The sequence below is a fragment of the Muntiacus reevesi genome, chromosome 5 (genome assembly GCF_963930625.1).
Source record: "Muntiacus reevesi chromosome 5, mMunRee1.1, whole genome shotgun sequence".
NCBI lineage: Eukaryota > Metazoa > Chordata > Mammalia > Artiodactyla > Cervidae > Muntiacus > Muntiacus reevesi.
Genome location: NC_089253.1, coordinates 1,233,260 through 1,245,270, shown reverse-complemented (window position 1 = coordinate 1,245,270; position 12,011 = coordinate 1,233,260). Strand labels below are relative to the sequence as shown.

Sequence of the window (12,011 nt, the reverse complement as noted above, 5' to 3'; positions counted from 1 at the left end):
TTGAAACTGTACAACAATGTGACTGCAATTAACAGTACTACATTTTATACCTGAAACATGGTAAGAGAGTAGAACTTAACTATTTTCAACATAAAGAAAAAATAAAAGAAAATTATAAGACATGAGGTTATTGATATGCTAATTACCTTGATTGTGGTGATTATTTCACTATATATACATACATACATATATATATATATATACATATACACACATATATAAACATCAACTATACTCCTTAGATCTGTACAGTTTGTTTTTGTCAATTATACCTCAATAAATCTTAAAAAAAAATAAAGTTAAGAATTGTACTTACAAAAGAGAAATATTTATTAAACAACTAAGATAAATTTTGTTGTGACCTTTTATATTCAAAATGTTTGGAGTGTATGGGAATGATTATGCAGCATGGGGAGAAGACATTTAAACTTTTAACTTTCATATATAAATGTTTTTAAAGCTGCTATTAATTTTTCTTCAGCTTTCCAAGAAAATAGAATTACGTGAGGAAGCAATAATTAATTATAATTGCTTGGTTTGAAGCCTCTGAAGAATAAGGCAAGTGATTTTCTCCAGGGCTCTTGTGCCACAAGGAGTGGAGAGACATGAGCCTCAACCTCTTCCCCAAACTACTGAGACCTCCAGAGGCTGGAAGGTGGGGTGCTTTTCCACCAGCAGGTCTGTCTGTAGGTCTGAGAAAATATGGATATTCTTTACCATGTAATGTATCTAAAAGATACCTTACATCCACACGTTCTTTCATGAGAAAAAAACGTTTGAAGGAAATTTAGAGGAGGATAAAATGAACATTCTGGAGACAAAGAATCAACAGGTTCAGCTCCAAATCAGATCTTAAAGCCTGGGAGAAAGAAATGCTGACTCACAAGAGCAAAAAGAAAAAAAACAAAAAAAGGAAGAAATTACAAGAATAAAGATTTTAGATACCAATGCATTCCAGATTCAAAAAATAATACAGATTGTTTAAACTATACAATAGCATCATTTGGGAGATAAGAAACTAGATGTTTAACTTGGACATAATTCAGACAGAAGAACCTGACAATCTACAAGCAAATGAGGCAATAGTTTTCAACTACAGGTGGTTATGAACCTCCCCTCCCCTCCCACATGGACATTTGACAATATCTGGAGGCATTTTTGATTGACATAATGAATGTACCAGAGTGATTGGACAGAGGTCATAGATGCTGCTATACATGGTAGCATGCACAGGGTAACTTCCTATAAAAATAAAAATCCAACATGAAATATCAATAGTACCAAGCTTGGGAAACTCTGAAAATTATAATCAATAAATAATTCATAATAATGAAAATTGACTTGGGAAGATTTCCTTCTGATTGATCCTTAAAGCCTTGGATATCTGAACACACAGAGCCATCAACAGTTCTCATTGTTACGTGGGACCTCTTGCCTTTAATGCTGAAACATCTAGAACCAGGTGGTTCTAGGTTTGAGAAGTAGAGATGACCTTACCAGAAATGTTAGTCTGAGAAAAAAGTCTTGTTTATAATGAAAGATAATTAAAGGACATTAGTTATCTGATATGTATGACTTACAGTTCTTTTTTTTTTAATTGGGTTGCTTTGAGAATTCATTTTATTTATTTATTTTTTATTTTTCCATTTATTTTTATTAGTTGGAGGCTAATTACTTTACAATATTGTAGTGGTTTATGACTTACAGTTCTAAAGAAAGGACCATTCCAGGTGAACTGAGATGTGCCACATTGTTAATACCTTACACCATTGCCAGCATGTATTTGTCAAAATCAAAAGGAAATAATCAACAGAAAGAAGAGGCAATAGAATGGGAGAAAATATTTGCAATGCATGTATCTGATAAAGCAAGGGTCCCCAAATTCCAGGATTTAATGCCTGACGATCTGAGGTGGGTCTGATAATAAAAGTTTTACAGCAAACTAAATAAGTGTGTCTTAACAGCCCATTACCCAGACACACTTAAAACATTTTAGGTTGGATCAAAGCAAAGAAGTAGGCTGCAAACTTTGAAATATGCTCAATTCTATTCTTATAAGTTGACAAGGTACAAAGACTGTTGTTCAGTTGCTAAGTCATGTCCGACTCTTGCGACCCCATGGGTTGCAGCACGTCAGGCTTCCCTGTCCTTTCCTATCTCCTGCAATTTGCTCAGACTCATGTCCATTAAGTCAGGGATAAGTGAATCAAAAAGACTGACTCCAATGTACCCTCTTCTTGACTATTCTTTCACTTCCAACACTGAGTCCACCATTTCACCCTTTTGCCAGCCTCCGATTTGGGACTTAGAGTCCCACTAGGAAAATATTTTGGAGCTCACCACTTTTTTGAGCACTTCTTTCACATCATTTTCCCTCAAACTATAGATCAGGGGGTTCAGCATGGAGATCATGACAGTGTAAAACACTGTGGCCACTTTGTTAGTGTCTGTATTGTTCTTGTCATATTGGGGCCTGCAATAAATGAAAAGGATCATTCCCTGTAAGACAGTGATGGCAGCGAGGTGGGAGGCACAAGCGGAAAGACTTTGCGCCTTCCCTCTGCAGAGCGCATCCTCAGGATGGTGATGAGAATAAACAGGTAAGAGATAAGGATGATCATGCTTGTGATGATCTCATTGAAAGTGGGCACAGAGTATAGCACCAACTGACTCACAGTGACATCAGGGCAAGCAAGAGACGAGAGAGGGGGAAAATCACAAAAGAAGTGGTTGATAACGTTTGATCTGTAGAATGGGATCTGAAGAGCTAAACACAAGTGAATCACAGAACATACAGTAGCATTGAGATAGCAACAAGACACCAGCTCCACGTAGAGATTCCGGGACATGGTGACCATGTAGAGCGGTGGGTCACAGATGGCCATAAGGCGGTCACAGGCCATCACTGCCAGCAGAATGACCTCAGTTACCACAAATGTGCAAAACAGGTAGAACTGCACAGCACATTTCAGGAAGGAAATGGCTCTGTCTTCATTTAAGATGTTAGCTAGCATCTTTGGCGTGATGGTCGTGGAATAACAGAAATCCACAAAGGACAAGTGGCTGAGGAAAAAGTACATGGGGGTGTGGAGTCTATAGCTGACCTGAATCAGGGCAATCATGCCCAGGTTTCCCAAAACTGTGACTCGACAGATGGAAAGAAACAGCAGGAAGAGGAAGATTCTGAGTTCAGGGACATCTGAGAATCCGAGGAGGGTGGAGTCCGTCACAGCAGCGCAGTTTTCCTCGTCCATGTCCCCACTTTACTGTGGTTGCAGAAAAATATTAACAGTTATTCTCCATTGGATCACTCCCAGTTAGCTCCTAAAACGGACATGAGAATAAATAAGATAGTCAACTTTTTTCAGCAAAGAAATAGAACATTGACATTTTGAAGCTTAGGAAAAGTTCAGATATTGTAGCCTACAAATGCACAGAGCTCACATTTAAATTCACAGATCACATGAAATAATTCACATCCATGAAAACCTGTGTGTTTATTTAAACTAGTTCTACACAGTTTTCAGCTTGTAACTGAATCATTAGAAGGATATCAAATGTTATTTAGTTAGCTGTATTTGAAATTTAAATAACTTCTTTTATTTGTAGACTTTTTAATCAGTTATTGAAATACTGGGATCCCTGGGGATTTTTAAAAAAATTTCTTTCTTTGTTTTTGATGAAATGATGAGGAGTATGCTTATTTAAGATTATTAACACACAAGCATCATGTTTTTATTATTACCCTTTAAATGGAGAAGTGAATTTTATACTCTATTTTAGCATGCTTTTTCTATACAATTAGCCTAGTAATTTTTAAATTATGACATACAATGTTAGTCCTTGTTCAGGGAATTGCTACTTAGGCCTAAACTTTCTGAACTGTGACTCTGAAGCCTTCTAAAACCTATTTGACAAATGAATTCCCTACTTTATAATCTATTCAAGAAATCAAATTTTTGAATATTAAATTAACCCAAGTTCTTGTTGCCGCATTGCACTATTATTTATGATAGGAAGGTAGAAACAAAATGTTAAACAACAGGGTAAAAGTTGAGTTCCATGTATATTATGGGAAACTATGCAGCTTTCAGAAGAGCTTTCAATGACCTGACAAATGACTAAGAAAATAGTAAGTTAAAAATAGAAAGCCAGATTACAAAGATAGAAAAAATATATCTATATATAAGTCATAGTGCATATTTAATTCTCAAACCATCCAAAAAAACATAAATATTTTTACCACTATTTTATCCCAATTGCTTTAAAAGTGCATTCAGAAATTTGCCTACTTTTTTTTTTTTTTAATAAAAGAGAGATACATTCAAAGCCTTGATATGTAGAAGATGCCAACAAAGGGTAAGAACATGCTTATTTATTGCTCTCCTGATCCTAACTAACAACAAAATGACTTAGTAGCACCTACTGCTTATTCCTGGAGGAAAGGAAATCTGGACTAAAAGTCAACACAGCCAGATTTTTCCTCATTCTTCAAATAACTTGACAGAGGTAAGCGATATGTGAATCAAGGAATCCTGGTTTGAATAAAAATAATCATTCTGATGACATGCATTTCTCTTTTCAATGGCCAGTAATAAGTGAGTTGTCTTTTCTGATTTAGAAGTAGTAAATAACTTTGAAAACCTTTTCCTGTTTTTTAAGTTCTAAAGATGAAAAGTTGGCTGCTGATTACTTACAGAGCAGGAGTGATATCGATCCGTGTTGGACATTTGTCAATGTCTGGAGACAGAGCTGGCTGTCACAACAGGAAGGGGTACTCCTGACATCTAGAGGGCAGACTACAGATGCTGCTAAAGAGTGTGCAGGCACAGGATGGCATCTCCTTTCCCATTCCCGTCCTCCACACACACCCACAACATAAGCAAAACCCCAAATATAACCTGGCCCCAAGTGTTAATTGTATCACCTTTGAGAAAACTGTTGTGGAGATACATGGCCTTGGCACAAGGTCAAACTCCTTGCTCTCCTATCTGCTTCGGAGGTGGGTCACGTGCCTCTGCCCCTCCGTCCGCAGTCCTGAGGACCCCTCACCACCACTCTCAGCATCAGGGTGACTCTCAGGAGAACCTCCCTGCTGTCTTTCCTAGTTTCTGTGGATGGATTTAACATAAGAGAAGAAGAGAGAAGGGGAGCGGAATCAAGTATGCTTCCCAACTGGTTCTCACTCTTTCCCCTGTTACACTAATAACCATTACAAGATATTTCATTCTACAGATTGAATCGCTCCCATTTCCTGTCGAGATCATTTTTCAGTAGGTAAAGGGAAAACACCTTCATAGAGTTCTCCAAACTTGGCATTTGCTATAACACTCTCCAAATACAGACTTTTAAAAATTATTTCTAATGTCATTTCCCTCTTTTACAATTCATCCTTCTCTGACACATGGCTAATAATAAATCACCCTCATTAGAAAAGAAACAAAGAAGTTTCTAGACATCAGGAAATATCATTCATTCCATTCCTCCCCAAAATATAGTCTGGCTAACCTGTTGATCGGTATTGCTGCCTGCCGGACCAGTCGGAAGATTTCAGCAAGCAACACGACGCGTTCCTTTGGGCTAAGAAATAAAGACACAGAACAGATGGGGTCGAGAGGATCGCTGCAGTCAGCGATGATTCTTTGTTTCTCAGGGTTACTTTTATACTAAACCAAGAAGAGAATCTTAAGAAGAGAAAATATTTTTCCATAAACATCACTTTGAGATAACAATCACCAGAACTCTCTGATAACACCAAAGGCATCCCGTTTATCTTAAGGGTGGTCGTGAAAGGCTTATCCATCTGCGTCATGTGTGCATTCAAGGCTTACAAATGTTCTTTAAGATTAACTTAGATAATAAATTCCAGAGAGGGGTGGCGGGACAGAGAGCTATGTCTGTGAACAGACCCTTGAGGATCAAAGCAACTCCCAGAGCCAGCCTTTTGGTTCAGGCCGCTCCCCGCAGCTCTCCCTCTTTTATTTAATAAAATGATGCGCCTGAGTTTTATGGCGCAGATAATTATTGTGTAGGGCAGCCTTGATGTCCCACAACTCAGTAATGAATTTCTTTATAATACAAGATATAATGCACACCAAAAGCGCAAACACTAGGAGCACAGCCACGACCCCAGAAAAAAGGTGCCAAACTGAGGTTATCGAGGGAAAATTGGAAAACAAACTGTTAACAAACTCTTCAGCATTTTTTGCCAAATCCATACTAGCCCGAGGAGCATTTTCTATATCAAGAATTTCCTGATGAAGTTGTATTAGATCTAAGGAAATGTTTTCATTATACCAAATACCATTTAAATGTAATTTTATCTTATTCCAAGGGGTCTCAGTATTGTTATAAACTTTTGGTGTAACACAAATCCAACGATAGTTACCATGATATCTAATCTTGGTTCTTAGCTTTAACCCTTGCACCTCTTCCCCCCAAAATCTTACTGCATCATAAATCACGTTTAGTCTATCCTCCAACTTTCTATCTATATCTTCTTGAATTCCTAAAGCTTTAGAAGTATTTTTTGCTAAATCGTCTACAATGCTAGCAGTATGCACAGATTGAGCTAAAGATACAGAAGCAGTAACAGCAGAAGCAATTAAAGTTACAAGAGTTGCTATTCCTAGAATTATTAATCCTATCCCCCTTCGTGGCCTAGCAAGGGCTGTACGCATCTTATTCCACAGCTCAAGCCCTGACTCCTCATACCAAGGTTCAGTGAAGTTCACAGGCATCATGACGAAGGGTGGTTGTTTGACTATCAGAGCCCCAAAATTATTTTTCATACCTCTTATACAATATAGTCAGGGTACAATTAAAACAATGAACATGATATAGACTAGCATTTTTAGAAAGAGTCACAGAGCCAACAAGGATCATAAAGGGATAGGGTACACAGGCCCGAGGATATCTCCAAGTCTCATTCCACCAATGCGCTCTCCAGGATCATACTCCTTTTGTCTTCCCTCCGATCTGCAAAAGGGACCCATCTATTCCAAAAGCGGCCAACAGCTTCCATATCTCAGTCTGGTACACCATGGTACTGCCAAAATTCCAAATTCTGGCTGCAAGTTGTCTGCTGCCTTCCTTTCCGGGGTTCCTGTTGGAGTCTCCAGGCCACAAAATGGAATGTCTTTAGGTCCAGTTCCATTGACTTGTGTGTATCCTGTGGATTTTAGAATGCTAGGAATATGCACTATCCACTTACGGCGGTCATGGTCATAATCATAACCAAAGTATCCTGCATCTGTAACAGTAAGACATCCTGAAACATTATGATTTCGGAAAAAACACATTGGTAATTGTGAAGAGGATCCAGTATAAGAAATACTAGCACTTTGAGGAGAGATGTGCTTATCAGAGAAGCCTCCTAATAAGATTGTATCATTTACATACACGGGAACAAAGCTCATTTCCCACCCAACTGGTTGTAATAGTGTAGGATCAGGAACATATGCCCAAAAGACATCAGCATTCATGGAACTTATCTGGTTTAAAAGAAGTAATAGAGAAATCAATATATTAGTAGGCGAAGCGGTGGGAAGATTCGGAGAATTCTCACACGCCATTTGTAACAGCGCCTGTATCAGCTGGGCTGTTGGTAGCGGGGCCGTCTCCTGGATTGTAAGTCGTCTCATTTGTTCCACCAGCGATCGCCTCCGCCGTGCGTACCAACCTTTCCGGGAGCCAGCGCGGCGCTTCGACATTCTGCGGGAAAACACAAACATGACCTCTCCCCCATGTTAGAACTGGATCCGGCCCATGCCATCTGCCTTCCAGCGGGTCCTTCCACCTGACCAATGGCCGAGTTTTTTATTATCATAGTGCCAAAAACGTTGAGCTGCTGATTTGCCATCTCGGTCAAGGCTTAAAAAATTCAAAACAAACAAAGCATGACTAAGAAGATTGTTAGGCGTAATAGCATACAAACTCCCCCTTTTTAATTTTTTCAATTGGTGCTGAAGGGTTTGATGTGCCCGCTCAACAATTCCCTGGCCCTGCGGATTATATGGAATACCAGTCTTATGCACAATTTGTAGTTGGGCACAAAAGGCTTGAAAATTGTGGCCAATATATCCAGGGCCACTGTCTGTTTTGATGTATTTAGGCAGGCCCATAGCAGAAAAACTCCGTAAGCAATGCTGAATACAACGCTTACTAGCCTCTCCAGGTTGAAGTGTGGCCATGAGGAAACCAGAAAAGGTATCAACAGTAACGTGCACATATTTTAATTTACCAAAATCAGGGATGTGAGTAACATCCATTTGCCATAGATCATTAGGGAGCAAGCCTCGAGGGTTGACCCCATATGTTGGGAGCACAAAAAATTGTGGACAAGTAGGACAAGCTTTTACAATTTGACGAGCGGCTTCTCGAGAAATTCCAAACTGTAACCATAAAGAATTGCTAATCTGATGGTGTATTGCATGAGAGGCCTGTGCCGCAGTGATAGGGGTTAAGAAAGAATAACATACCATACGGGTGGCTTCATCCGCCAGAGCATTCCCGGCCGCTAAGGGCCCAGGAAGGGCAGTGTGAGCGCGTATGTGCCCAAAAAAGCAAGGATGAGTTCGGACTCGAATGAGATTCTAAATTTTCAAAAACAAGGTCTGAATAGAGGGCTTTGCAGCTCCAATGAGGGGTACTGTTTCAATCACCAAACAGGCCATGCCATTGGAAGATCCATCAGTAAAGACAGTTGTCCCCTTTTCCAAAGGGCATTGCTGCACGACTTTTGGAAAAATAAACTGATGCAGCTGTGCAAATTGTAACAATTTATTAGCAGGATAATGTTGTTTAATCTCCCCTGCATACTGTGCAAGCGCAATTGCCCAATCGTCAGAAAACTGAGAAAGCCATAGTTGCTGTTCAGTTGAAAAAGGAATACAGATAAAGTGGGGATCTCTTCCCAAATAAGTCACAGATTCCTGTCTACCTTTTGCTATTACTCTGGCCACAAGAACATGATAAGGACTTAACACCCGTAGGGGAGAAACTGGCAAGTAAATCCACCTTAGAGGGTTATCTTGAAACAGGACACGGGTAGGTGAATGTCCTGAGGCAAGGATATAAAGTCCCCAAGGCCTTTCATAGTCACAGTAACTGGAGTGCTGCTGTGACAAGGCAGTTTCTACTTTTTGAAGAGCTCGCTCTCCAGCTTCTGTAAGGCTGCGTGGGGAGGTAGGATTATTATCCCCCTTTAAGATATCAAAAAAAGGCTTTAATTCGTATGTAGCAAGATGTAGATAGGGTCTAATCCAATTAATGTCCCCGAGCAACTTTTGAAAATCATTAAGTGTTTTCAGATTATCCCTTCACAAAGCAATGGGCTGAACTCCAAATGTTTCCCTTTTTAAATGAAAGCCAAGATAGGAATAAGGAGGAAAGGTTTGTACCTTTTCTTTGGCTATTATTAGCCCTACTGCTTTTAAGGCAGGTTCTATGAAGGCATAAGCTGCTAACAAATACTCTTTATCTATATGCGCTAGCAGTATATCATCCATGTAATGCAGAATATAAGCATTGGAGTATTTCACCCGAGTTTCTTGCAACGCTGCTGCAACAAATTTCTGGCACAAGGTCGGGCTATTAGTCATACCCTGTGGCAAAACCTACCAATGATACCTACGCATTGGTTGGGAAAAATTAACAGAAGGAACACTAAAAGCAAATCGAGGGCAATCTTGAGGTGCTAGGGGAATAGTATAGAAGCAATCCTTTAAATCTAAGATTATTATGTGGGCATTCCTAGGAATAGCCATAGGAGAAGGCAATCCTGATTGTAAAGTTCCCATGACTTCTATAGTTTCATTAACCTTTTGCAAATCTTGTAAAAGCCTCCATTTTCCAGATTTTTTCTTAATAACAAAAATGGGGCAAATTCCAAGGTAAATTAGACTGTTCAATATGTCCCAATTCTAACTGCTCCTGCACCAGTTGTTGGGCAGCGTCAATTTTCTCTTTGGAAAGGGGCCACTGATCAACCCACACAGGCTCCTCAGACTTCCAAGTAATAGGATCTGCGTGAATTACAGGAGGATCAGAGGTCCCTTCTAAAAATACCCAAGTCCACTTTTATCAGGCAATCTCCTAGGCTGGATGGGTGTAACATTTCCCTGGTTATATTTCCCAAGTCCCGTGGTGGGAAGAAGCCCTTGATCTAAAAGCTGATTACTAACCTGTTCACTGGGGCTGTATAAATATACTCCCATATGGGTCATAACATCTCGTCCCCACAAATTTGCAGGGAGGTTTGGGAGGATATAAGGTCTAATGTCCCCTTCATGACCCTCATGGCCAGTCCAATGTAACAGCTCTGTACTTTGTTCAGGGTTATTAGTTTGACCAATTCCTTGCAATGTTGATATAGCTATCTGTTTAGGCCATTCTCGGGCCAGTGTCTCTCAGCAATAACAGAAACATCAGCTCCTGTGTCCAAAATACCTGTAAACAACTTTCCATTTATTCTTAACGTGAACTCAGGACGATTATTAGTTATTGCCTGGACCCAGTAGGCGTCAGAGGATCCGAAGGCACCTTCCCCTCTCCTGGAAGCCAATGCTTTTCCTGTTTGCATCGCAGGGACCAATATCAATGGAGCTATACGCTGTCTGCTAGCTATGGTGGTAATGCATCGCGGGGAATGCGCCATAATTTTGATTTCTCCTGTATAGTCAGCATCAATTACTCTAGGAGCTATGAGCAGCCCTTTTATGGTAGAGCTACTACGTCCAAGCAAAAGGCCCACGGTTCCATCAGGCAAAGGGCCGTATACCCCAGTGGGCAGAGCTTGCATTCCCATTTCGGGAGTTAATCCTGTGTAGGAGGAGGAACAGAGGTCCAAGCCTGCACTCCCTGAGGTGGCTCTGAACAAGTCTGTGACTTGCCTTCTACCATCTGATTTCCCTGAGTTGCCCCATAACATTGTTTCGGGGCCAGGGGCTGGCCCCTCACCCAGTTTCCCGACTGCGAGGGAAGTGGGTTGCCCTGGACATCAACTTTTGATTTACAATCTTTTGCCCAATGTCTTCCTTTTTTGCATCTAGGGCATAAATTAGGAGTTTTAATATTCCCCGAATTGGCTCGTTGGGGGCAAAAGGCGGCCCAATGTCCGGGCTGGCCACAAACAAAACAGCCAGCATTTCCTCTACTAGGTAATCCTCGTTTATTTTTCATTTGCTGTTGGTATAATACTTCTTTTATACTTTTACCTTGTAAAGCTGCATCCAGGGTAATACCCTGCATATAGGAAGGTCCAATATCAGCACATATACGAATGTAGTCTGATAGGCCCCCCTTTCTTCTGTACGGTCTAAGCGCAGCCTGACAGGCAGAATTTGCATTTTCATAGGCTAATTGTTTGGTAAGCACCATTCCAGCCTGCTCATCAGCCTTAATCTTACCTATTGCTTCAAGAAGACGAGCCACAAAATCTTGATATGGTTCATTAGGCCCCTGACGAATTTTTGAAAGATCCTCAGTCTTATTACTAGAACAAGGGAACTTTTTCCAAGCCTGCAGAGCAGCATTAGAAATTTGAGCATATGCCCCAGGCAGATAATTTAATTGAGTATTCGTAGCCTGATAAGCTCCTTCCCCTATCAACATCTCATATGTAGTATTAATCCCTTGCCGCTGATTTATTTCAGCTATAAGGCTACATTGTTCCATAAATTCTGATTTCCATAATAAATAGTCCCCTCCTGCTAAGCAAGCTCTCGCTATTTGTTTCCAGTCACTTGGTGGCAAATTTTGACCTCCTAAATTCTCTATCATAGCCTGGGTAAAAGGAGCCCTAGGTCCATATTGGGCACAGGCAATTTTTAATTCTTTTAGTTGTTTAAAAGGTAGGGCCTCATAATACCGTTGGTTTTCATGCTCGAATACCGGGAAAGCAGCGGAGAATCCCTGAACAGTTTCTCCAGCTCTCTGGGCCTGTTGCATAGCCTTTTGTAAGGGGGACGCGTTGTGTAATTAATGAGTTATAGCTAACGAATTTTCAGGTT

At 40.3% G+C, this 12,011-nt stretch overlaps 1 protein-coding gene across 1 annotated transcript; it reads right to left on the bottom strand.

Annotated features, from left to right (window-relative positions):
- Nucleotides 1–2,316: 2,316 nt before the first annotated feature.
- On the bottom strand, nucleotides 2,317–3,254 carry LOC136169131 (olfactory receptor 5L1-like). The gene is given in 2 exon segments (XM_065936908.1): nucleotides 2,317–2,540; nucleotides 2,543–3,254. Coding segments are annotated over 2 exon segments (936 nt in total).
- Between the last annotated feature and the right edge of the window lie 8,757 nt (nucleotides 3,255–12,011).